This window comes from Mus musculus, chromosome 19 (assembly GCF_000001635.26).
Source record: "Mus musculus strain C57BL/6J chromosome 19, GRCm38.p6 C57BL/6J".
Classification (NCBI taxonomy): domain Eukaryota; kingdom Metazoa; phylum Chordata; class Mammalia; order Rodentia; family Muridae; genus Mus; species Mus musculus.
In genome coordinates, this window is record NC_000085.6 from 47,461,928 (window position 1) to 47,487,394 (window position 25,467).

The 25,467-nt window shown below is 47.4% G+C and overlaps 1 protein-coding gene and 1 long non-coding RNA gene across 4 annotated transcripts in view; both read right to left on the reverse strand.

The window, feature by feature from the left end:
- Sh3pxd2a (SH3 and PX domains 2A) overlaps nt 1–2,685 on the reverse strand; it is a 204,439-nt gene extending 201,754 nt beyond the window's left edge. For 2 of the 3 annotated variants that reach the window (NM_001164717.1, NM_008018.4), the window contains exon 1: nt 2,137–2,484. In NM_001164717.1, the coding sequence (NP_001158189.1) occupies nt 2,137–2,208 (72 nt within the window). In that variant the 5' untranslated portion in view covers nt 2,209–2,484. Of the gene's footprint in view, nt 1–2,136 lie in introns of all 3 variants that reach the window. The other variant, XM_006526669.4, reaches the window with a different exon arrangement.
- Nucleotides 2,686–21,912: 19,227 nt separating this feature from the next.
- Gm41858 lies at nt 21,913–23,417 on the reverse strand. The gene is made up of 2 exons (XR_877899.1): nt 22,705–23,417; nt 21,913–22,258 (listed from the first exon to the last, which is right to left on the reverse strand). It is a non-coding gene; the product is annotated as a predicted gene, 41858 (long non-coding RNA).
- Nucleotides 23,418–25,467: the final 2,050 nt, after the last annotated feature.

Consider the following 25,467-nt stretch of genomic DNA (forward strand, 5'->3'; position numbering starts at 1 on the left):
TCAGGGGTTATAAGCACTGGCAGCTCTTCCAGGGGACCCCGGTTCAATTCTCAGCACCCACCCAATCGTTCACACCTGTCTGTAATTCTAGCTCCAGGGAAACCTACACCCTCTCCTGGCTTTCTGCAGGTACTGCATGCAAGTGGAGCACAGACATACATGCAAGCAAAACACCTGTACACATCAAAGAATTTAATTTTGTTTTCAATACAAGGAAACTGTGCCCCAGTGGAGTTTTAAAGAATGTGTACCATGTTGCACAGAGGGTAAGCCTTTAAAGAGATCAAACAGTAGCCTGACCTGCCTTTCCATACTTCCAACAGCAGGTCTTGGTCCTGTTGGCTGCTACTTTGCTGCCAGTGTATCTTACATTGTAACCTTGGGCTTAGCTGCTCAAAGTTAAATTGGATGTTTCATGTAAAACCCAGACCTGGAAAGTCGCCTGCTAGGGTCTCAGGGCAGAGTCTGCCATCATTGAAAGCAGTACCAGCCTCAACTGAAGGCTGAAAAAAATATATAAAACAATCCTTAAGACAGCCTGCAGTGCCCCTCAAAGTTGTCAAGATGGTTGGCAGCATACATAACCCAGAGATGTACAAATGGATACCTGTCCTTAGAGCAGAGTGGCCACCTGCTGATCGAAGCCCTCCAACCACACACACTCTCTTCTCTTCTCTTCTCTTCTCTTCTCTTCTCTTCTTTCTTTCTCCCTCTCCGTCTCTCCGTCTCTCTCTCTCTCTCTCTCTCTCTCTCTCTCTCTCTCTCTCTCTCTCTCTCTCTCTCCAAACTCGCTAGTCAAGGGCTCTCCTACTTAGCTGCCTCCACAGCTCCTGGAGGAAATCTGGGATTTTTTGTTTTGTTTTTGCAACGGCTGTAGAGGCTTTCGACACTAGACTACACAATTGGAAAGGATCTCTGACTGTGTCAGGGAATGCCCCCCACAGATCCGTCTCTCCGGTCTGACCACTCTTACCTTCTTCCCAACCTGAGTCCAGCCCCACTAGTCAACTGCAGAGAACTCTGCCTTCAAGTCTGCTGTGATCCTGACAGAAAGAGTAGCCTCCGGCTGGTATTACACCACCAGCCCCAGCCTCCTTCCAACAGTGAAATAGAAGGCACTTTGGAGACTAATGTGCAATCTAGGGCAGCCACCAACAGCCCGTTTTAATTGTTAAAATTAATGCTTTGAGCATTCTAAATACGCCTTTAAATGCCTAATTTGCAAATAAGAGGCTGCCCTTACTGTCTCCATGTTTTCTGTGTTTTGGGTTCTTTACTGTGAGTCTCTTCTATCTCCAGGAGCAGAGCTCGGCAAGTCATCCTAAAGCAACAAGGACACAATGTTTACTTCCAAAGGTGTAAAGGACTGGGAGACAGGACCGGCTGAGATGAAAGAGTACTGTCACACACTCTGAAGCCCAGCTGGTCAACCTTAGCCTCTTCTCATTAAGTTTGGGTAAAGAAGGGGGAGGGGCGGCGGGCCAGTCAACCGTGCCTCGGAGACCACAGACCACATTTGCCTACTCGTGTCTGGAGTCAGAGCATCACTTACACGAGGAAATGACCCCAGCGAAGGGTCACGTCCAGAGGAGGGATAAAAGGAAAAGCCACAATTCTCCTCACACCGCGGAACACAATGGTTTTAAGAAGGAAATCAAAGCTTGAAACGAAGAGTGGAGGGGGCAGGGGGCAAAGCGCTTCCTCTGTCCCCAGCCGGTGCAGGCAGAACAGCAAACGTGGAAAGCAGAAAGAGAAGTGTGGGTCTCCGGTCAAAGCAACGGAAAGCATTCCGGGCCGAATGAGCGTGAGTGCCCGGCTCCCCTAGGGAGCGCGGCAAAGATGCTCCTTCCCAAAGGAACTAAATGCTCTGCAAGGGGCTGACGAAAGCTTCCCCCACCAACCATCCTAGCAGCGGGCGGACACATGACTTCACCGTTGTAACAGACAAGGGCAGCCACTTGCCAATTGCAATGCCAAAAAAAGAAACCCGGGACAGGGGAGTGGAAGAAGGGCAGAAAAGGCTTCCCTAGAGATCACAGCCCTGCGAACAAACTCTGGAGTCAAAGGCTGCCCCTGGGGGCGTGAATCTCCGGGACTGGCCAGCCCCCCGCCGGGGTCGGTGGAAGCAGTACTCACATAGTGTTTAGAGGGGCTCCTCCGCTTCTCCACGTCCACCACGGTGGCATCTTGCACGCAGTAGGCGAGCATCGTCCCCACAAAGCGAGTGGCGCCCCCCGGCGGCGTCACCTTCTCATCCCGGCCGGGTTCCGGCTCCTTCTCCGGTTGCCCCGGTTCCTGCAGTTACACGCCACCCCTGCCCCACGCGCTACTCGCCGCCGAGGCTCCGGGCGCCTACAGCTGAGGCTCCGGGGCAGGCGACTGTCCCGGAGGGCACGAGGGCTCCGTGCGTCCCAGGCTGCTCCCGTGGGCCTGCCGCGCGCCCCTTCCCTCCCGCGCCGCCGCGCTCCGCTCGCCTGCCCGCTCTCTCTGCCGCTCGGTGGGGCCGGCGGGAACTGGCGGCGCAGAGGAGGGCTGGGGGTGTGTCCCGCCAGCGAGGGCACGGGGCGGGGGCCGGGCCTGCTGTCAGCGCGCCGGGGAGGGGCCGGCGGCGCCCCTGGGCCGCGCTCGGGCTCCTGGGGGCTCGGCGCTGGCCGGCGCTGTGGGCGCAGGAGGCGGAGGCAGGGCGAGCAGGGAAGGGAGGGGAGGGGAAGGGAGGGGAGCGCGGCGAGGGGAAGCGCGGGGAGGGGCTCCGGGCCGGGGGAGGGGCTCGGACGGACGGCGAGGGGCTCAGCCCTGCGAGGCCTGGAAGGGCTACTCTACCCAGTCCCCAAACTCAGGGTAGCTTTGGAGAAAGGAGGCTCAGCGAAAGTGAGCCCAGCGCGCCCCCATCCTGGCTTTCGGTCTCCCAGAGGATCTGTGACCACCTTTCTGTCCCTTGTACCACTGCCATCTCCCCAGATCTCTTTAAGGAAAAGTAGTTTATTACAGCCTGTTACTGCCTACAGCTCCCTCCAAGAGAAGACCCGGACGGGAGAAGAGAGCAGCATTAAATCTTTCAAGCCAGCCTTCTTTTGATGAACCACCTGCCCCCCTGCAGGTCACCACGGGTGAATTCTCCCCGGAAATGGGATCTATTGATCTGCTGCTGCCTCCATCATCGATCAGTGCCTGTGTAACTAACCTGCGACAACATTTCCCAATGACAAGGTTACAGACACCACTTTAGCCTTAAGTCCGGGCTCCCCCGGGACTCTCCCAGGGCTGGCAACCGGCGGAGGAGCACACAATGGTGGGAAAAATCCACTGGGTTGGGAACCAGATCGTCTTTAGCTCCAGGCTCAGGCTTCCTCGCCATCACTCCTTCTAGTCTGGAAAGCTGACTTTCCAAGTCGCTTGCCCATCTCTGGTCTTGGAGCTCAACTTTACTTTAATTCAACTTAACACACACACACCGATTTCATCTTTTTTTTCCTGTTCTACTTTCAAATATTTAACGGAGTAGGTGTTTTCAAAACGAATCCAATTGTTTCACAATACAGTAATGTTTTGTGTTTTGTGCTTGCGTCTAGTGGAAAGCATCCGAAATGTGGGCAAAGGATTTAGTGACTTTTTTCCCCCTTGTCAGAAGCCCTGGGCCACTCTGAGACTTCTGCATTTTCTTCAGGAAGAGCACTGGCGGAGGGGGCTGGAGAAAAGACAGCTCTGAGTCCAGTTCCCCAATGATTCACAACCACCCATAACTCACGGGATCAGACGCCCTCTTCTGACCTCTTTGGGCACCCAGCGTGGTGCACATACATACACGCAGGCAAAACACTTATACACATAAAAGTTTAAAGAGTGCCGGTGAGCACACATGACTACCAGAGTTTAGATTCCTCAGTACTAAGGTAAAAGCCAGGTGTGGCCACGAGCCTGTGACCTTAGCACTATATGGGACAGAGTTAGGACGAGGATTCCAGGTCTTGATGGCCAGCCAGCTAGCTCAGAAACAATAAGTTGTGGGTTCAGTGAGAGATCCTGTCTCAAGGAATAAGGTGGATATCAGACATCTTGCACTAAAGGATACACATACACATGGACATAGACACATACACACCTAAACACTCACAAACTGGATGGATGCAAGAGTATTGACACCAGACACAGGGTTTCTCTACCTCAAAGACAGTTGCAGTGCTGATGGAAGGCAAGAAGGCACTCCCCCGGGGCAGGGGTATTTGGTTAACAGGGAATGTCAGAGCTGAGCCTGACTTCCTGAACAAGGCTTGCTCACCCAGGATATATGCTCAGCCCTGAGCTGCTTGCCGAAGGATGCCAGTCCAGCCCCAAGTCATCTTTGATACTTCATCAGCATTTATCAACAAGGCAGGGAATAAATGATAAGACTTGCTTACACAAACTTGAGATGGGAGATTCTTTTTATTATTTATTTTTATTATTTATTTATTTATTTTGGTTTTTCAAGACAGGGTTTCTCTCTGTAGCCCTGGCTGTCCTGGAACTCATGCTGTAGATCAGGCTGGCCTCAAACTCAGAAATCTGCCTGCCTCTACCTCCCAAATGCTGGGATTAAAGGTGTGTGCCACCACTGCGCAGTGAGAGAGGCGATTCTCCACCTAAGCATTTCAATGCTATGTCAGGATGGAAACTTAGATATGAGGGCCGAAAAATCAACATTCAAATAACACAGGATAACCTTTCCATGGTGCACAAAAACATCATACTTCCAGCTCGGTCTCTCCCTACCCTCAACTGAAGCATTTCTGCCCCCTTGACTCCTGCTGCCTGCCCCCCCACCCCCAGTAAGACAGTGTATGGAGCACCGTGCCGATCTTTCTAGTCAGTCCCCTTCTAGACATATTCAATGACGGTGGATAACTGCTCTGCAGAATAAGGTCTTAAATAGAGATGTGCAAATCTGAGTGAAATTTTGGGGCTCCCTCCAGACCAAAGTGACGTTGACTCTGTTAATTCCAACAGCTGGCCAGGGCAACATCTGCCTTCCAGACCCTGGCTGACCCCTGGTGGGGACATACGGGGCCTGGCATGAAAAAACTGCCAGGGTTCATACTTCTTGCTCAGTTTCTCCCCCTCCCCTTCTTGCAAGTTCATCTTGGAACTGGCCCTGCCCACTAACTTGTGTTTAGGGCGTACCCAGAGGATGCCCCCGGCTCCCTGGATCGGAGTAGAAAGTGACGTCAACTTCTCAGGAAAGTCGTTTGCTAGTTTGATTTTTTTTCTTTTTCCTTTCCTTTCTTTCTTTTTTTTAAAACAACACACACTTATTTATTTAATTTGTGTGGGTGTTTTGTCTGCCTGTGTGTCTGCACACCACATGAGTGCACAGGAAGGCCTGAAGATCATCGAATCCCCCGGAACTTTGGTTACATACAGTTGTTAGCTGCCGTGTGAATGCTGGGATTCAAACCTGGGTCCTCTGCAAGAGCAGCCAGTGCTCTTGCACACTGATCCATCTCTCCAACCCTCTGACAAGGTCTCAGTAGGTAGCCCTGGCTCTCCTAGAACTCACCTTGTAGATCGATCAGACTAATCTCAAACTCACAGAGACTCATCTGCCTCGGGCTCCCAGTTGCTGGAATTGAAGGTATGCACTACCATACCCAACTGATGTTCTGGTACAGCCCTTAATGCTAGCACTTGGGAGAGGTACAGACAGAAGGATCAAGAGTTCAAGACTAGTCTTAGCTACATGAGACACACACAGAGACACATGAGTCAATTCATGGGCCCACACACACAATTTTTTAAATTAAAATATTTTTCACTGTGTCTATTCATTATACATGGTCCTATGTTACACAAGGACATTCTCATACAAATATGTATTTGATGTTGAGTGTTCCCCCCTATAATCCCAAAGCTCTTTGTTCCCCTAGACCAGTGGTTCTCAACCTTCCTAATACTGTGACTCTTTAATACAGTTCTCCATGTTGTGGTGAACCCCCCCACCATAAAATTATTACTGCTACCTCATAACTGTGATTTTGCTAGTTATGAATTGTAATGTAAATAATGATAAGCAAGGTGTCTGATATACGACCCACAGGTTGAGAGGCACTGCCCTAGATAGTTTTAGTTCTATGTAGACATATGTATATGTGTGTGATTTTATATATCTATATGTCTTAGTTAGGGTTTTACTGCTGTGAACAGACACCATGACCAAGGCAAATCTTATAAGAACAACATTTAATTGGGGCTGGCTTACAGGTTCAGAGGTTCAGTCCATTATCATCAAGGCGGGAACATGGCAGCGTTCAGGCAGGCATGGTGCAGGAGGAGCTGAGAGTTCTATGTGTTCATCTGAAGGTTGTTAGGAGAATACTGGCTTCCAGGCAGCTAGGAAGAGGGTCTTAAAGCCCATTCCCACAGTGACACACCCACTCCAAGGCCACACCTACTCCCACGGTGACACACCTACTCCAACAAGGCCACACCTACTCCAACAGGGCCACACCTTCTGCTACTCCCTGGGCCAAGCATATACAAACCATCACACTATATAAGATCTAGGAATCACATATGAGAGAAAGCACACAATATTTGTCTTTACTTGTTTGTCAAAACAATCCCCAGTTGCCTCCATCCCCTGCAAGTGGCACGAACCTTGCATAAGCACCGTGCTTTCTTTGTTCCTTCCTTTGATCCTGGATACATACGTTGCTTTAATAAACTAGCTTTTGAGAAGAATGCTACGGTAAACATCGATGGGTGACCACCTCTGTGAACTTGCTTGGAGTCCTATGGGTAAACTATCCAGAAATGGAATATGGCTGAGTTGCACTGGAAGGTCTAGTTTTAGTTTTTTTTGAAGAACTTCCATGCTGACTTCCACAGTGGTTACACTACCTTGAATTCCTATCAGTGGTGTATAAGATTTGCCTTCATAAGCTTCTTCTCTCTTGGTTGCTGGATGTGGAAAAAGACAGGGCAGCAGAGTTTCCCTGTCTACACGGCCCCACAGCTAATTGTAGACATGATAACAAGGTGTGGCTGTATGCCAAGCCGTCAGCCGGTGAAAGCCACCTCTCCCTGATGCCCCACATAGAACTTTCATCAGGCAGGTCCCCTGCTGCTGCTTCACACAGTCCTAGGGAGGGCCCCAACCTCCTGCTCTACCCTGGTAAGAGTTATGGTGCAGGTTTTTTTGGGTTTTGTTTGTTTGTTTGTTTGTTTGTTTGTTTTGTTTTGTTTTGTTTTTTGATAGAATCACTTGGAATTCTAGTCTTAGAAAATGACCAGGCTCCCAGAATACCAGAAGGAAATCTGGTAGCTTGAACAACCAAAGAAGCCAAAAACACAGTTAGATTCATAGAGGAAAAGAAATATTGTTCTGTAACTCTAGGCAGCATCCCTAATCCTGCCCAGACATCTGGTCCCCAGACTAGTGCGTTCTGTTTTAAGGCCTTCAGAAATGAAGATGTGGAAGATTCCATAGTATCTGATCTTAGCTACTCAACAGTGTTGGCTAGGCTAGAGCCATCTGAATGGAGGGAAGAACTGGCAGTGAGGTACTTTCTTAATTGATGATTGACAGGGAGGGCCCAGCCCTTTATGGGTAGTACCATCCCTGGGCCAGTGGTCTTGGGTTCCTTAAGAAAACAGGCCAAGTGGCTGGAGAGATGGCTTAGCAGTTAAGAGCACTGACTGCTCTTCCAGAGGTCCTGAGTTCAAATTCCAGCAACCACATGGTGGCTCACAACCATCTGTAATGAGATTGGATGCCCTCTTCTGGTGTGTCTGAAGAGAGCTACAGTGTACTTACATATAATAAATAAATAAATTTTTAAAGAATAAAGAAAGAAGAAAGGAAGGAAGGGATGGAAGGAAGGAAGGAAGGAAGAAAGAAAGGAAGGGAGGGAGGGGGGAGGGAGAGACAGAGAGAGAGAGAAAGGAGGGAAGGAAGGAAGGAAGGAAGGAAGGAAGGAAGGAAGAAAGAAAGAAAGAAAGAAAGAAAGAAAGAAAGAAAGAAAGAAAGAGAGAGAGAGAGAAAGAAAGAGAGAGAGAGAAAGAAGAACAGGCCAAGCAAGCCATGGAGAGCAAGCCAGTAAGCAGCACTCCTAAGTGGCCTCTGTGTCAGCTCCTGCCTTCAGGTTCCTGTCCTGTTTAAATTCCTGCCCTGACTTCTTCTAGTGATGATCTCTGATGTGGACATCCGAATCAAATAAACCCTCTCCTTCCCCAGTGGCTTTAGGTCATGGAGTTTCACTGTAGCAATAGGAACCTTAACTAACATAGGAGATGCCCAGCATCCCCTTGGCATAAAAGATTACTCTGTATACTTTTAGCCACACCTTAGATTTTCATTTTCAAAATCCCCTGGATTTTCCAGAAGCCAGCAAACCCTGACTTGGCCACTGAATGACAAATTAAAAAAGGGGGGGGGCAGGGGAGGAAAAAGTCCACTGGGGAATTCAAAAGCAATTTTTTCCTTTAAAAAAATATAGCCTGAGGTTACAAACTTAATAAAGGGGTGGATAACTTTAACTCCACATCCATCCATTTTCTTTCATGTCTCTATTCAGAATTATTTTTGAAATCACTGTTCTTTATCCTGTTTGAACCCATGAGTTTGTTTGTTTTCAGGTACAAGAGTTGAGACACTCAAGGGTTCAAGGTCAAGTCTGACTTCAGCATAAGCCTCCTCCTTATAAAGCAGGAGGTCTCTCCAGAGCTGGCCCAATGGGTAACAAAGTCATAGAAAGGCTTAGCATCAGACCTGATCTGGCTGAGAGCTGGGCTGTCATCAGTAACTAATCTGCCAAAGGTGTGTGATCAACCTGATGAATCAACCTGGCTAATCTTCCTTCCTGAAGTAGGCACAGTGCGTGTCTTCACCAGGACTCAGGTTGACGTTGACTGCCGTTGTCTAAAAGAGGATGGGGTGGGGCTCTGTTTTAGTTAGGGTATTATTGGTGTGATGAGACACTAAGACCATGGCAGCTTCTATACAGGAAAACATTTCATTGGGACTGGTTTGCAGCTCAGAGGTTCAGTCCATCATCATCATGGTGAGAAGCGTGGCAGCATGCAGGCAGAGGTGGTGCTGGAGAAGGAGCTGAGAGTTCTATATCGGGATAGGCAGGCAGTAGGAAGAGAGGACCACACTGAGCATGGTTTGAGCATCTGACACCTCAAAGCCTGTCCCCACAATGACACACTTCTTCCAACAAGGCTACACCTAATAAGTGCCACTCCCTGGGTCTACAGGGGATATTTTTACTGAAACCACCACGGGCTCTCTATATATTTATAACATATAGTAGCAGTTTCTCATGGAGTCACAGACAACTGGACATCTTGAATGAAGCAGCAAATCTCTGAGAATACAAGCAATATCTCTTGTCTCTATTTAGTACTATTGTCTGTTTTACATTTTCCCCCCTGGGTGCATGTGTTCCTATGAACCTCCTTTTTCTGCCTTCCAAGAGCTAGCATTGGAGACTGTTGTTACACCAGGCTTTTGTTTTACTTTCTGACTGTTGATTTTCTTTACAGAGAGAATGGGAACCTCCCCACCCCCCGCCCCTGCATAAGCATCCGCCAACCCCTCATCCAGATACATCTAAGGCTCATTGCTTGCCTCTGGAGTCCAGTTCCAAGTTTACTAGGAAGGAAGAATCTGATTGGCTCAGGTTGGGTCATGTGTCTGGACCCAAGCAAATGTCATCAGGTTGAGTTAGGTGGAAGAAATTTCATCAGAAGCAAACTGATTAGCGAATTAATTAGAGGGAAGAGACTCATACAGCCTAAGTATAGCTACTAAACTGCTCTTCACTTTTTAGAGGACCTCGTTGATTAATTAACTAATTGTTTTGCATTCATTTATTAAGGGTGGGGCATGGACAGCTTGTGGGAGTCAGTTCTCTCCTGCCATGTGGTCTTGGGATGGAAATCAGGGCAGCGGGCTTGGCAGCAGGCATCTCCACTTACTCAGCAGTCTCCCCATCCTGATTATTTATTTATTCACTAAAAAGTTTTCTTACGTTATCAACACAAGACACCCACTCTACTAGGAACTGGGGCAGCAGTCAAGGGCAAATCGCCATTTAAGAACTGTATGGCTGTTGTAGAAGATAAGCATTGTTCAAAAGTACCATACAGGGAGGCTGGAGAGATGGCTCAGTGGTTAAGAGCACAGGCTACTCTTCCAGAGGACCCAGGTTCAATTCCCAACACTCATATGGTGGCTCACATCCGTCCTCATTCCCAGGGAATTACAATAATCTCTTCTAGCATCTCTTTGCACCAATGAAGGCAAGACATGCCTATGCACACTAAAAAGTCATAAAAGTAGATACACAATTATAATAGTGGTGCATGTCATTTAAGCAGAGACCAAAGTGTAAACTTTCAGGGATGAGAATGGAAAGTTCTATGTTTTAAAAGATTTAAAGATGTAAACTAAAAACCTCACCACCAATCCCACAATGCACATTTGTAGAAATGAAAGATGGGGTGGGTTGTTTCTCAACACAGGTGCCTGGTTGGCAGGGAGAGATCTGAGGTTTTGCAGGTCACCCAGCTTGGACTTTGATCATGGTCTTGATGAAGAATGCAGGGAACTGTACCTGCAGAACGGCCTGTTTGGTGGGACCGTGGAAATTCTGGTGATAAGAACAATCGAAGCTCTTGATCATGGTTTCTGATCATGGTTTCAAGCTTATAAGTCCTGAAAGATGTTTTAAGGGGCGGGGGGATTACTGTTGCTATTGTTTTTAGTTCATTATTTTTGGATATATTTCCCTCTTTCCCCTGCTCCATGTGTGTGTGTGTCTGTCTGTCTGTCTCTGTCTCTCTTTCTCTTTCCCTGAGAGTAGTCAGTTTTCTGGTTCATTAACTTATTGGGAGGCATATTAATCTGTGGATGTTCTTAAAATAAATTAGTCCTTCCAAGAAAACAGCGCCAGGCTGTGTTCTTCTGCACGCTGGCCTTGCAGCTGGGGTGATACTGCTGACTAAAGGGCCGTCACGGCAGGGTCAGGGCTGGTCGCCCAGCACACTGTGCAGGTGCCAAGAGTCCTGTGCGTATGCACTCAATCAATCATGTTCCCTGAAGATATGGGGAGGTGTGTGTGGGGGGGGCTGCTGCTTACTCAGTCCCACCGTGTGTGTGCAGCGTGCTAGCGATTGCAGTGGGAAAGCGCTTGTATCTTTAATCTCGCAAATGGAGTGCCGTGCCTTTGTGGAGCTCAGTCTGGCTGGCAATAAATTATGCAACGGAAAACTATTATGTTTGGGCCCTTTTAGCTTGCTACTCGGAGCATCTCTGTTCAGCACTCATTAAAAGCTGCAAGAAATAAGCTTTCTATTAAGGGTGCGCCTCCTTCTTAACACCCACTTAATGCTGGCCTCAGTGGTGAGAACCGGAGTACTTACACCCACAGGTCCTTGGAAAAACCCCGTTCTTTTAAGCCAAGACTGTTGGCCATTTGACTGTGCTGTCTAGTACAGCTGAAGTGACCTGCTCCCGCGTTTAGAAGCAAAATGGAAAATGTTCGCCATAGAGAGCCAGGAAACCCTGTAGACAGCTTTGAATGAAAAGTAGTGATGTCGCTAAAGCATCCAAATGCAAATTTCTTTCTTTCTTTTTCTTTCTTTCTTTCTTTCTTTCTTTACTGGAAACATCATTCATGTATTTACTTTATCTTATTGAGTGTACGGTGCAAGACAGAAAATGGGTCAGGAGGGAGGGAGAGAGGGAGGGCCAAGTGCAAATTTCTAAAGACAAGGGAGATGGCCTGGCCTTGATTATGTGCCTCAGATTCCCAGAGCTGGGCCTAACATCTAACACACAGCAAGTCTGAACTAAACTAAAAAGTTCCATGGCTCTTAGACAGAATATTAAAAAAAAAAAAAAGTAGTTAAAGCAAACTTCGTCAACTGAAATCTTAACTTCCAGAGTTCCGATTTTCTCATTGGCTTATATAAAAAGCCAATTAATTGCCCTCATATGCTGTAAGGAAACAAGAGATTCTCCTGGTCTCTTCTAGAATCTGTGAAGTACTAATCTGTGTGTCACTTGTGACATAAAGGTGCATATGTGGAAAGCTGAGCCGCCTGCTGCTGCCTTTCCAGTGTCTTACTGCAGCTGACCAACCTCTGTCAGGACAGGAAAGAGCCTTGTAAGCATCCCAGCAGCACAGAGGACAAGCAGGAATGGACTTCTGGAAAGAGGGCCAATCGAATGACAGCAGGCAGAGGGACGAGAGCACAGGGAAGCAGACAGGCTCAAGAGAGCCAGAGAGACATCCTAGAGTGTCTATGTGAACTGCGGAGGCTGAGTAACAAGGAACAGGTAGGAGACATAGGAAAAAATCCAGAGTGCTAGAGAGATGGCTCAGCAGTTAAGAGCACTAACTGCTCTTCCTGAGGTCCTGAGTTCAATTTCCAGCAACCACATGGCGGCTCACAATCATCTATAATGGGATCTGATGCTCTCTTCTGGTGAGTCTGAAGACAGTGTACTCCTATACATAAATAAATAAAGCATTTTTAAAAAAAGAAAAAGGAAAAAAACCTGGAGAAAAACCATAGGCCTTGACCCTGGGTTGTAGAAATGCAGTATTATTTCTCTATCATGTGCCTATACTGGGGAGGACCCAGCAAGCTCATGCAAGCTCATGTCTAGGAGTAGACCCAAGAAAAGTTAGCGCAGGTGTCCACATAAGTCATGTTGAAGTGGTTTTTTATCAGCATTATTCGTAACAACCCCAAACTGAAAGTGTGCTATTGTTCATCGCTGCTGAGTGCATCAATAAGTAATGCTACAGTAGCATAACAGAGGGCTGCATATCGTGAACAACAGAAGAACTGCAGCCTTCTGCAGTGAGGCAGATGGAACCCCACAGGCATGACATTGAGGGGGAAAGACTCGAAGGGACATGCATACAACACATGAGTCCATTTATATAAAGTTCAAAGCACGGGGCTGGGAAGATAGCTCAGTTGGAAGGGTGCTTGCCTAGCTTGCACAGAGCCCTGGATTGGGTTTCCAGCACCAGGCAAACTGTTCATGGCGACCCACTTCTATGAGATCCAGCCCCCTGGAGGTGGAAGTAGGAAGAAGAACAGAAGTTTGATGCAGCTGAAGATATTTACGATCCCGTTTCTAAACAAGTAAATACTAAGTTCTAAGTAGATTAAAAGGAACTTGTGGTACCAGAGGTCAAAAGAGCAGTTGCCTCTGAGAGGAGGGAGCTGGGTGACAGGGACAGTTAGTTCTAAGTGCTTTGACGCTTGCTCCGAATAGAGAGAGCTTCTGAGCTGTTTACTGGAGCTGTGTGTTGAGTGTGTAGATGTCACACCTCAGCCGAAAGAGACTGAATCTGCCTGGAGGAAGCCCTGTTAGACGCTACTGAGTAAAGGCAGTGTAAGAAGGAGGCTGAAGAGATGGCTCACTGTGGAAGAGAGCTCACTGCACAAGCATGAGGACCCGAGTTTGAATCCCTGCCCCCACGGAAAAAGCTGGCGTGCGGTTATGCGTGTCACCTGTAATCTCAGAGCTGTGGAGAGTGGAGAGCAGAGGGCCTCTGGGCTTGCTGGCTGCCACCCTAGCTCCAGGATCAGTGGGAGAACCTGTCCCTAAAGAATAAATCAGGAGCTGGTGAGATGGCTCAGCAGTTAAGAACACTGATTGCTCTTCCAGAGGTCCTGAGTTCAATTCCCAGCAACCATGTGATGGATCACAACCATCTGTAATGGGGTCTGATGCCCTTTTCTGCTGCATCTAAAGAGAGCAATGGGGGTGTACTCATATACATAAAATAAATAAATAAATCTTTAAAAAATTAATCAGAGTATGATAGAGCTGAACATAAAGTGTCCTCTGGCCTCTGAGAGTGTGAACACAGACACCATGCTTATGTGTGTGTGCACACAATTTGAACAGCAATAAAAGCTGGAAGATATATACAGTTCATTCTAAATACTATATATGATTACATATGTTTAGAGGACAATTTGTCTGCAATAAAACCTTTTTTCCTTTTTCATCTCAGGATGGCCTTGAACTCGTGACCTTCGTGCCTCAGCCACCAAGTGCTAGGATTCTAAGCGTGCTTCGGCAAACCCAACCACACACCAAAAGAAAATAAAGAAAAAAAAATAGTGGTTATTCTTGTATGAGAAAGAGAACTAGGGAATTCTATAATTGTAGGACGTCTATTCTTCTGTTTTGTTTGCTTTTATTTATTTGTTTATATGTGTTTTTTGAGAGACGGTTTCATGCACTCCAGGGCTGGCGTCAAACTCAAAATCTTATAGGATGGATCTAGACTTCCGGTCCTCCTGTCTCTATCTCCGGAGCACTGGGATTGGAGGCCTGTGACGTCATTGGCATCAAACTCAAAGTCTTATAGGATGGATCTAGACTTCCGGTCCTCCTGTCTCTACCTCCGGAGCACTGGGATTGGAGGCCTGTGACGTCATGCTGCCTTACGCTTCAGGCTACCAGGACTTCATACATGTTGAATAAGCACTCTGCCAACTGAACTACACCCCCAGGTTCTGCAATTGTAGCATTTTGTGTCTTTCAGAAAGTAATTGAGATCTGGCGGGGGAAGGTGGGGACAGGGGGGCAGTGAACATAATTGTAACCCCAGCACTCCACTTGGGAGGCTGAGGCAGAAGGATTGCTGCCAGTTCATGGCATATCTGAGCTATGTAGTGAATTTGGGTCTTCAAGCCTATTCTGGGCTACATAGCAACATTTTGCATCAAATAGGAAAAAAAAATTAAACGTGATAAACCTTTAATATTTGTTAAAATTAGGTTATATGGTTTATAATTTATATGGTGCAGGGTTCCTCTCCTGTATTGTTCTTTGTATTGTGACGTGCTTGAAATATTCATGGCTTTAAATCATTTATTATAAGTGAAATCCGAAAGCCAGCGGGGACCAGGAGCTCGAGCAAGCACAGAAACCAGAGCTGGTGGCTGTGGGGGTCACTTCTGCTCAGCCAGTGCCAGGAACCCATCAGCGTGTTTGGCTCCAAGTGTGCCCCATCTAGCAACTTGGTTCCACAAAGTCCTTGCAAATAAATGTATTTAAGTGACTTGCTTCACAGTCCTCTGACATTTTACAATGAAGCTTTTCGAGAAGTTTGAGAAAAACAGAGACACTTCTCTTTGAAGTTCTATCTAACAACTGCCCCCATTCTAAAGTTGGTCCCAGTGTGTGGGGGTCAGTGAAGGGCCTCTCTGCCTCTTTTGGCTTCTACTGTTTAGCAAAACACACCCTTGGATATATTAGAACCTTATGAGGTATTCTATACAGACATTTTTTTAAAAATCAGGTATTTCTTGGCTATGGTGGTGTAGGCCTATAACCCCACCAGCACCTCGGGGTTGAGGCAAGAGGATTAAAGAGTTTGAGACAAACCTGGGACAGAGAGCAAGAAAGCAAGCAAGTAAACAACAAATCAGGCAGTCTGTCTTTGAGTGTGTGTGTACGTGTGGTTAGGAGTCTTGCATTTGCTGTGTAAGTGACCTACCACTGAGCTAAATCCTTAACATTTGAGATTCTTTTTTTTTCCCGAGACAGGGTTTCTCTGTATAGCCCTGGCTGTCCTGGAACTCACTTTGTAGACCATGCTGGCCTCGAACTCAGAAATCCGCCTACCTCTGCCTCCTGAGTGCTGGGATTAAAGGCATGCGCCACCATGCCCGGCTCAACATTTGAGATTCTTAATGTGCCAAACAAATATCTTGCAAAATTGCACATTTGGATTTTTAGCATACTTTGATTTTTTTGTTTTGCTTATTTATCTGTCATGTCTCTGTGACTCTGAGACTGTGTGGAGTCAGAGGAGAGACTCCAGGACTGGCTCGGTTCCCTCCGTTCGGAGTGCGGGTTCTGGGAGTGAACTCGGGTGCTTCTCTGTCTCCTGAGCCATCGTGTCGGTCCGATGACTCATTTTATTTTTGCTTATTTGTTTGTTTTGTTTTGGTGGTTTTGAGTCTGCATAGTCCTGGCCATGCTAGAACTCGCTCTGTAGACCAGGCTGGATCCACTTGCCTCTGCTTCCGGAGTGCTGGGATTAAAGGTGTGTACTACACAACCAGCCAGGATGACTATACTGTTATATGAAGTCCAGACTTAGCTAATATAACTGAATGTTGGTCCTGCTGTATAACTTCAGCCTGCTCAGGTTTATAAAAATTTCAGTGGGAACGTTCAAGTTTAAATTGAATTCACCTAAGGAAAATAAATATTTAGCCAACCATGCGGTTGAGAGGAGCTCCTTGTATTTCTTTTCTCTCCTGAAGCAGTAGCTCAGTTGGTCTGAAGAGTTAGAAGCTAATTCTGGACCTTGGTGCTGAGCCTTACAATAGCTGGGAACTCTGCAGTGTGGAGACCGTACCCCAACTCTGACATATAACCCCCAGGCCAGGAACTGCAGTGTGAAGACTGTACCCCAACTCTGACATATAACCCCAAGGCTGGGAACTCTGCAGTGTGAAGACTGTACCCCAACTCTGACATATAACCCCAAGACTGGGAACTCTGCAGTGTGAAGACTGTACCCCAGCTCTGACATATAACTCCAAAGCAGGAACTCTGCAGTGTGAAGACTGTACCCCAGCTCTGACATATAACTCCAAAGCAGGAACTCTGCAGTGTGAAGACTGTACCCCAACTCTGACATATAACCCCAAGGCTGGAAACTCTGTGCAGTGTGAATACTGTACCCCAGCTCTGACATGCTGACTCCAGCACACCCGAAACACTGCCCCTGGACAGTGGCTGGCAATTACCGTGTGGTCACAACACAGTACAGCCCAGCAAGAAACAGGTGTCATTATTTCCTCGCCATTTGAACATCACCACGACGTTTTTGAAAATGATCCCCTGACAACTTTCCTGAATGCAAGAGGGCGAAGGAGGGAAGTGTAGGGGCATGCACACTCTGCATCCTTAGAGCCTTGATTTGATGCCTGCTTCATCATTATTCTGTGTGTCCTGTTCCCATCTGTTAAATGGAGACGTTGACTTTATGCTGTCACTGACAGGTGCTCATGAGATAGTCAAGTAAAGTGGCCAGCATGGCGCCAGCACACGGTAACCTCTTGGTGAGTGTTAGTCGTTCTTCCTGCTTACTAAAACAGGCTCCGTCTGTCCTTTGGCTCTGTTGAGCGGTGTTAAGGCCTAAACCTGAAACATCCCCCAAACCACAAGGGTTGAAGACTTGGTCCTGGGTACAGCAGTATGAAGGAGCGAGGCCTTTGGTACAGAACTGGATGGCGGCTCCCTAACGTCACCCGCTCCCGCTCTGGTTAACTTGCATTTGAATGGGCTATTGGACGGTGGTGGGAAATTTTAGGAGGTGGGGCCTGATGGGTTGAACAAATCAGTCAGATGTAGCTTTGTGGGACATAATTTTGTTCCAGTCCCCTTCCTTGTTCTCTGTCTGTTTTCTGACTAACACAAACAAGCAGCTCTTCTCTGACACGCCCTTCCACCACGATGCTGTCTCACATCCAGTCCCAGGAATAATAGAGTCAAGTGCTCGTGGCCGAAAGCTCTGAAACTGAGCCAAGTGAACCTTTCTTCCTTCACTTTCGTAAATGTATCTATTTACTTATGCACATGCGTGCATGCCATGCCATGAATGTGGAAGACAATTTATGAGAACGATTTTCAGGGGTGGTTTCTCTCCCTCTATTGTGTGGGCCCCCGGGGGGTTGAACTCAGGATGTCAGGCTTGGTGGCAGTGCCCTTACCCACTGAGCCATGCTGCACACCCCCTTTCCACCTTGAAGAAGTTTCTTTGTGGTGTTTTGCCACGTTGATAATAAGCAGAGGCTAACACAAAGAGTGAAGGATTGTGCGTAGCTTTAATGGCTGGATGTGTTCACTGAATCCGAAGCAACGATGATTCCAGCCAGGTATGATGGTTCACACCTTTAATCCTGGTAGATTAAAAGCATCGCCAGGGACTGGAGAGATGCCTCCAGTGGTTAAGAGCTCTTGTTGCTCTTGCAGAGGACCTGAGTTCACGCTATAGCACCCACATAGAGGCTCACAGCCATCTGTACTCCAGCTCCAAGAGATGCCATGCTCCCTGCTGGTCTTCCTGGGCACCGAGCACACATGGTACACATACATACATGCACACAAAACACTCACACAGAAGATAAAATGAATATATCTCATAAAAGTAAACAAAGGCAGAGGCAGGCAGATCTCTGTGAGTTTGAGGCCCAGCACGGTCTACATACTGAGTTCCCGGATTGTGTGGTGGGATCTGTCTCAAAGGGGGAAAGGTACAGTGGCCACTGAAGGGGTAGATTGGACCCCTGTCCTCTGGAAGCGTGAGTTGCTGAAGAAAGCCAGCATGTGCTGTCCTCTCTGGGCTGAGTTACTGTGTAACACGGTGGTTCCTATGTCCTTCCAGGGCAGGCGCTCATTCGGCTCTGGCTGCCCTGTGGTCAGTAGATTCTGGTTTTCAGCCCTGCACCTCCAGGCTCTCCTTCCTGCGCAGCTGCTCTTCGGAAGCAGTGTGGAAAGGGCATTTTCTTCACCAGGCGTCTTTGCATATGTTGTTTTCAATCAGTCGGTCCTTCTTCCCCAGGTGGGAGCAGGTCGCTTTCATGCTCCACTGTGTCTAGTGATAGAATGGCATCAAAACTCGGCAGGATCCGTAAAACTCATCTGCAAAATGCTGCAATTTTTATTACCATAAAAGCGATTCCTCCATACAATTAAGTATTATCTTTCTCGTCTTTCTTCACGGGAACATCTTTGACACACTGCATGAGCAGCTATTGACACCACAGCTGGTATGCAGAACCGGTGGGATACTGATGCAACACATTAGGCACCATCAGAATTTCTTTATGTTATTTATTTACTCTTGGTTTTGTGTGTGTGTTTTGAGACAGAGTCACATATTTACCAATTATCCTTGGATTTGCTACGTAGCCAAGGTTGACCTTCAACTCCTGATTCTCCAGTCTCCACTCTCAAGTACTGAGATTACTAGCATGGGCTGTGTCCAGCTAAATTTCCTCTTAGACGTCTCCTTTTGCATCAGTGAAGGGTAGTTACCCAAGTTCCCTTGAAGAAATGACTACATTAATACACATTAGCTCTTCTGGCAGCCATAGCTCATGGCTACGATAGTAGGCCAGCACCTCCATGAAGAACATGGGGTCTAAACCAGCTCTTGTAGGACTTGTGAGCAACGGCGAGTGCATCAGCTCCGAGGTGCCCAATACATCCCTGTTCGGAATGATAACACGTTCAGATATGACTGATATTGTCTGCGTTTTAATACAGTTCAAATATGCTCGGTTTTGAAAACTGAATCTTTACAAAATAATATGCAACAGAATCCAGTTCATATCAAGAAATTTGAGTATTAGGCATTGCCCGTCTCACCTCAGCTCTTCCCAGAGGCCTGCAACTTCTGTTTCTGTGGAATTCCTTACACAGTGGAGGCTGTGGGGCTGGAGAGATAGCTCAGCGGTTAAGATTTCCTGCTCTTGCAGAAGGCCTGGGTTCGGTTCCTGGCACCCATATGGCCCAGAGTTTCCTCTGGAAGTTATGACCCCTAGAAGCACCCTACAAGTGTGGGGCTGGAGCTGGTGGATACATTCCACACCATCCTTGTCCCTCGGTAGGGCAGTTGGGAAACATGCATGTTCTTCACTGTCTTTGAGAAAGTACCAGGAGTGGGGTTGGACCCGAAGTGCTAATCTCTCATCAACACAACCTCACTGGCTCTCTCCTTTTCCCTCCCCGCCTCCTTATGTCCTTACCATGCTGCTCTCCCGTGTTACCACAAAGTCATCCACATCGCTGACCTGGGGCTGCTGAGCCCCAGTTAACATACACACCGTGTGGGAGGAGCCACACCCGATTGTAGTGGCACAGCAAGTACAAACTGAAGGGTCTGTTCAAATCACAATAGTTCTCTCACACAGGGTTCTTGCAGAACTGTTTTCTTCACCAATGAGACCTGCCTTCCCTACCACAGTGACTGCTTGGAGTTGGACATCTGATCCAAATCTCTGATATCTTCACCTTTGCCATAGTGACTGGTTGACGGAGACTAACTCACATTGGGCTCACAAGACCTCTCCCATATGACTTTTCAACTGGTGCTATGGGAAGAAAAGGCTGTGAACCTGTCCCCAGCCAGGTCTCAGCACACAGGTGTCCCTATTCCCAGTATGTGTGCTGGCTAGTTTTATGCCAACTTGACGTAGGCTAGAGTCATCTGAGAGATAAGAACTTCAATTGAAAAAAAATGCCTCCAGGGCTGGAGAGATGGCTCAGTGGTTAAGAGCACTGGCTGTTCTTCCAGAGGTCCTGAGTTCAATTCCCAGCAACCACATGGTGGCTCACAACCATCTGTAATGGGATCCAATGCCCTCCTCTGGTGTGTCTGAGGAGAACAACAATTTACTCACATATATAAAATAAATCTTGAAAAAAAGGAAGGAAGAAGGAAGAAGGAAGGAAGGAAGGAAGGAAGGGAGGGAGGGAGGGAGGGAGGGAGGGAGGGAGGGAGGGAGGGAGGAAGGAAGGAAGGAAGGAAGGAAGGAAGGAAGGAAAAAAATGCCTCCATATGATCAGGCTGTAGGCAAGCCTTTAGGGCATTTTTTAAATCGGTGCCATCCCTGGGCTGGTTGCCCTGGGATCTATAAGAAAGTAGGCTGAGCAAGCCACGGGAAGCAAGCCAGCCAGCAGCACCACACCTACTGTGTAAGTTCCTACCTCCAGATTCTTGCCCTGCTTGAGTTCCTGCCCTGACTTCCTCAATGATAGACTGTGAAGTGGAAGTGGAAGCCAAATAAACCCTTTCCTCCCCAACTTGCTTTTGGCCATGGGGTCTCATTGCAGCAACAGTGACCCTGACTAAGACACAAGGAAGAGGGCACTGCCAATCCTCGAAGCAAGGCAGGTGATAAAGACATGCCCATGGGTCTGAATCCCTAGGGACAGGCCACTCTAAGACAGGCTCTTTTTTGTCCCTCACTGCAGTTTGGGTGATAGTTTTCCCCCAGTTAAAGTAAGAAACTATAAGGTAATTAAAGTAATTAAAACAGTGAAAGGCATACTATGTCACCAAAGTGTGGAGGGGAACGTTGTAGTTCTTTTTAGTCAGCTAGCTAGCTGACTAGCTAGTTAGTTTGGTTTGGTTTGGTTTGATTTGGTTTGGTTTTATGATATGGTCTCAAGTAGCCCAGGCTGGCCTTGAACTCACTAATAACTGAAACTGACCTTGAACTTTTGTTTCTCCTGCTTCTTCCTCTTGGATGCTGGGATCACTGGTTTGTTTTCTCCTCCTCCCCCTCCTCCTCCTTCTCCTCCTCTTCTTCTTCAAAAGTTTCTAGATCTCTTTCAAACCTCTTCAGCCAATATTTTTTCCTAAGACTTACCAATTCTGGCATCTTAATTGTCCTACTGACCCATATTTTCTCTCTCTCTATTATGGGGTCACATTTTTCTTTTCCTTCACATATAATGATTGGTGGCAGGACAGGAGAAGAGACAAAGTCTTGCTATGTACCCCTGGCTAGCCTCGACTTACAATCCTACTTTAGCCTCTGGAATTAAATGGTTACAGATATGAGTCACCAGGCTTGGCTACATATTTGCCAATTTTTGTGAATGAACCTTGTGAGTGACATGTTGTAGACACTGGCGTCTGTTATTCTTCACTGAAGAACATTCTTCCCCCCCCCCCCGGAAACCCCCTCCTGCCTTTTTTTTTTTTTTTTTTTTTTTTTTTTTTAAAGACAGAGTTTCTCTGTGCAGCCCTTGCTGTCCTGGAACTCACTCCATAGAGCCCCTAACTCAGATCCACCTGCCTCTGCCTCCTGCATGCTGGGATCAAAGGCATGCACTACCACCACCCAGTGAACATTTCCGTTTTTCAAACTGTTTTTATATTTCTTTATTTTGTGCATGTTTCTCTGTGTGGCAGTGCTCTTTCTATAACGTGCACGCACGCAGAGGTCAGAGGACATCCTTCAGGAGTTTTCTCTCTGTCCTTCACGTGGGCTCCAAGGCTTGAACTCAGGAACTCAGGATTTTAAAGCCAGTGCTTTTAAAGGCCAAACTCTGTGCTCCATGCCCACCACCGTGTAAACCAGATGTGGCGGGAGATGCTTGTGATGCCAGCACTTGGAAGGTAGAGGCGGGAGAGGCAGATGTTCAAGGTCATTCATGACTACAGAGCAAGTTCAAATCTGGCCTGGCCCGGGCTGCTTTAGACCCTGTCTTGAATAGAAAAGAAAGAAAACTATGTAGTCTGAGCCATATGACAGGCATCCATAGTTTGGGAAATAGCTTCAACCATGCATAGGAGTATCTCTATGGCAACCGTCACCATAGCACCAGATCCAAGGCTCAGGTGCTAAGGGAGATTGAGCAGAGGGATGATGCAGTGTGGTGTCCTCTTCCTCATCCCTGGTCTAGAAATCCCAAACCCTTGCCTTGCACCTTGCACCTTGCTGGAGGCAGCCTGCAGGTGGTGACCGGGTCAAAGGGACCTGGTTGCTAGGAACTGCCACATTCCCACACACCTGGTTGCTAGGAACTGCCACATTCCCACACGCCAGCTTGCTTTCAGAAGATGGGCCAGCCTGGTTGGATCAGCTTGGTTTCTCCGTCCAGCTCACATTCCCCAGAGAGTCCCCGTAGCTCAGCACAAACCAGGGACTCACCTTCAAGGGCAAGTGACCTTTAGCTCCTCAGTACTTCACTGTTCCAGATCCAAGCGGGGCAGGGGGAAAACACACATAAAATAATCCCATTCCAGGGAGACCGCCCACCCAGGCATGCACTTTCCCGACGTAAATGTCCACACAAGTCCTTTGATGCTTTCGTTAGAATTAGATCCTGATTTAGTAGGTGTTATGGGCCAAACTATATTTTGACAAAATTCAGAAGTTGAAAATCTAGCTGCCGGGTACCTCAGAATGCGACTAGTTTGGAAGTACAATTGTTTTGTTGTGGTTGTTGTTGGAGGTGCAGAAGGTCTTATGTGCCCTGGCCAGCTTCAAACTCATCATGTATCTGAAGGAGCCTCTGAACCCCCATCCCCCACCATCTCTAGAGTGCTAGGGCGGGCATGTGCCACCGTGCCCAGGAATCAAAGCCAGTGCTTCTTTCATGTAGGCAAGCACTCTACTGGCTGAGATACACTTCCAGCCTGAAGCACGGTTTTTAAAAGCATCAGTTAAGGCTATCTGGGGATCATAAGCACGTGGCTCTAATCCAATATTATTTATATCCTTTTAAGAGGCTTGGAAGCTTGGTACAGTAGCGAATACCTATAGAACAACATGAGTATCTGCAAGACATGCCTTTTCAAAAAAAACTCTATAAAGAGAGGCTGGAGAGATGGCTTTGCGGTTAAGAGCACTGGCTGTTCTTCCAAGAGACCAGGGTTCAATTCCCAGCACCCACGTGGCAGCTCACACCTGTTGGTAGCTCTAGTTCCAGGGGATCTGGCACCCTCATACTGACACCCTCATGCAGGCAAAACACCACATAAAAAGAAACAAATTTAAAAAAAAAAAAGGGAAGGGAAGGGAAGGGAAGGGAAGGGAAGGGAAGGGAAGGGAAGGGAAGGGAAGGGAAGGGAAGGGAAGGGAAGGGAAGGGAAGGGAAGGGAAAGAAAGGAAAGGAAAGGAAAGGAAAGGAAAGGAAAGGAAAGGAAAGGAAAGGAAAGGAAAGGAAAGGAAAATCAGGACAGCGAGGGTGAGGTAGCTTAGTGGGTAAGGGCGCTTGCTGCCAAGCCTGATGCCCTGGGTTTGATGCACAAGACCCACACTGAGCCGGGCATGGTGGCGCACGCCTTTAATCCCAGCACTTGGGAGGCAGAGGCAGGCAGATTTCTGAGTTCGAGGCCAGCCTGGTCTACAAAGTGAGTTCCAGGACAGCCAGGGCTACACAGAGAAACCCTGTCTCCAAAAACCAAACCAAACAAACAAACAAACAAGACCCACACTGTGGAAGGAGAGACCTGAGCTGCCTTCTGATCTCCACTTGTTTATGGTGATGTGTAGAGGGGGCTCTTAATAAATACATAAATGTTTCTTTAAAAGAAGGAAGGGGAGAGAGGGAGGGAAAGGGAGATGGAGAGAGAGAGAGAGAGAGAGAGAGAGAGAGAACCTTGTGTCACGTGGAAAGGGCCAGGGAGAGGATGGCTATTTATAGCTCAGTGCAGAGTTCTCAAAGGAAAAGCCTTAGCCTGGGACTTTCCGCCTCTGCAACTGTGAGATTCCCACCGTCAGAGACTCCAAGGCTTAGTGAGGCTGCCATAGTGAGCAAACCACAGCTCAGATCTGGGAGGAACGGAGTCTGCGTCCCTAACCAGCTGGACGCTGCAGATGCTTCTGGTCTAAGCACCTCCTGCTGAAAGTCAGACACCTGGCAAAGGAGCCTCCCTGTCACTGTGTGGCATGGCCAGCAGCTCTGAAAGTCACCCAGCTAGGGCAGGAAGAGGACGTTTTCTCTTAGACTCCGCCTTTGCCCATTCATCTTTTCCATCTTTTCATAGCTGTAACTTTCTAAGGACTGAAATACGGTAGCATCTTTCAGCTTATAGCTGAAGAGAGCAGGCTGTCCAACCTTAGGGAGACATCAGAGTTAGAGAGAGATTGGCCTTTCAGGCAATGGGCAGAGCCCCCATGTCCCTGTGCTAGAATGTAAGCTTCATGTGACCAGGGGGTTCCTAAAACTTCAAGATAAATAAAAAATTTGGATTTCTTTTACATTAAATATTCAGATTTTTAAAACCTTCAAAATGTTGGCAACTTATCTGCTCATTTTTGAAAAGTTGTGAGACAAATGGAACTCTTGAAGGAGCTAGTCATGTATTTTATTTTGGAAATATATATTTGTAAGTATATACATATTTATATATATGCAAAAACTCTATCAGTCTGTACAATTAACTTCTTTCAAGTGATGCCACAATTCGAAAGTCATTTGTACACTCATGAGAACATGAGTTCTGAGGCACGGAGGGACATTGGAAAGTCATTTGCCCACTCATGAAGCACAGAGGGACAGGTGGATCTCACCGTTTCTAGTACCACGGTTTCTTAAAGAGGTAGGGAGGGAATGGGGCACAATGGCACAAAGACCCCCAGCAGGCTGAGACAGGAGAGCTGTGAGTTTGAAGCCACCTGCCTACATAATGAGATCTTGCCTCAAAAAATGGGCTGGGTAGGTGACTTGGAGGGTAAAGGAAGGATCATGTGGGCAAGAGCCACTCGAGCCTGGTGACCTGGAACCTGCACAGCAACGCTGGCTGTTGTGGCACACGTTGGTAATCTCATCACTCCTACAGCAAGGAAGCAGGCAGAAACCAGAGAACTGTCTGGAAGCTTGCAAGCCAGCTAGCTTCTCGACCTCCTTACATGTGTTATGGTACATGTGCATGCCCACAAAAAAAAAATATATATATATATATATAT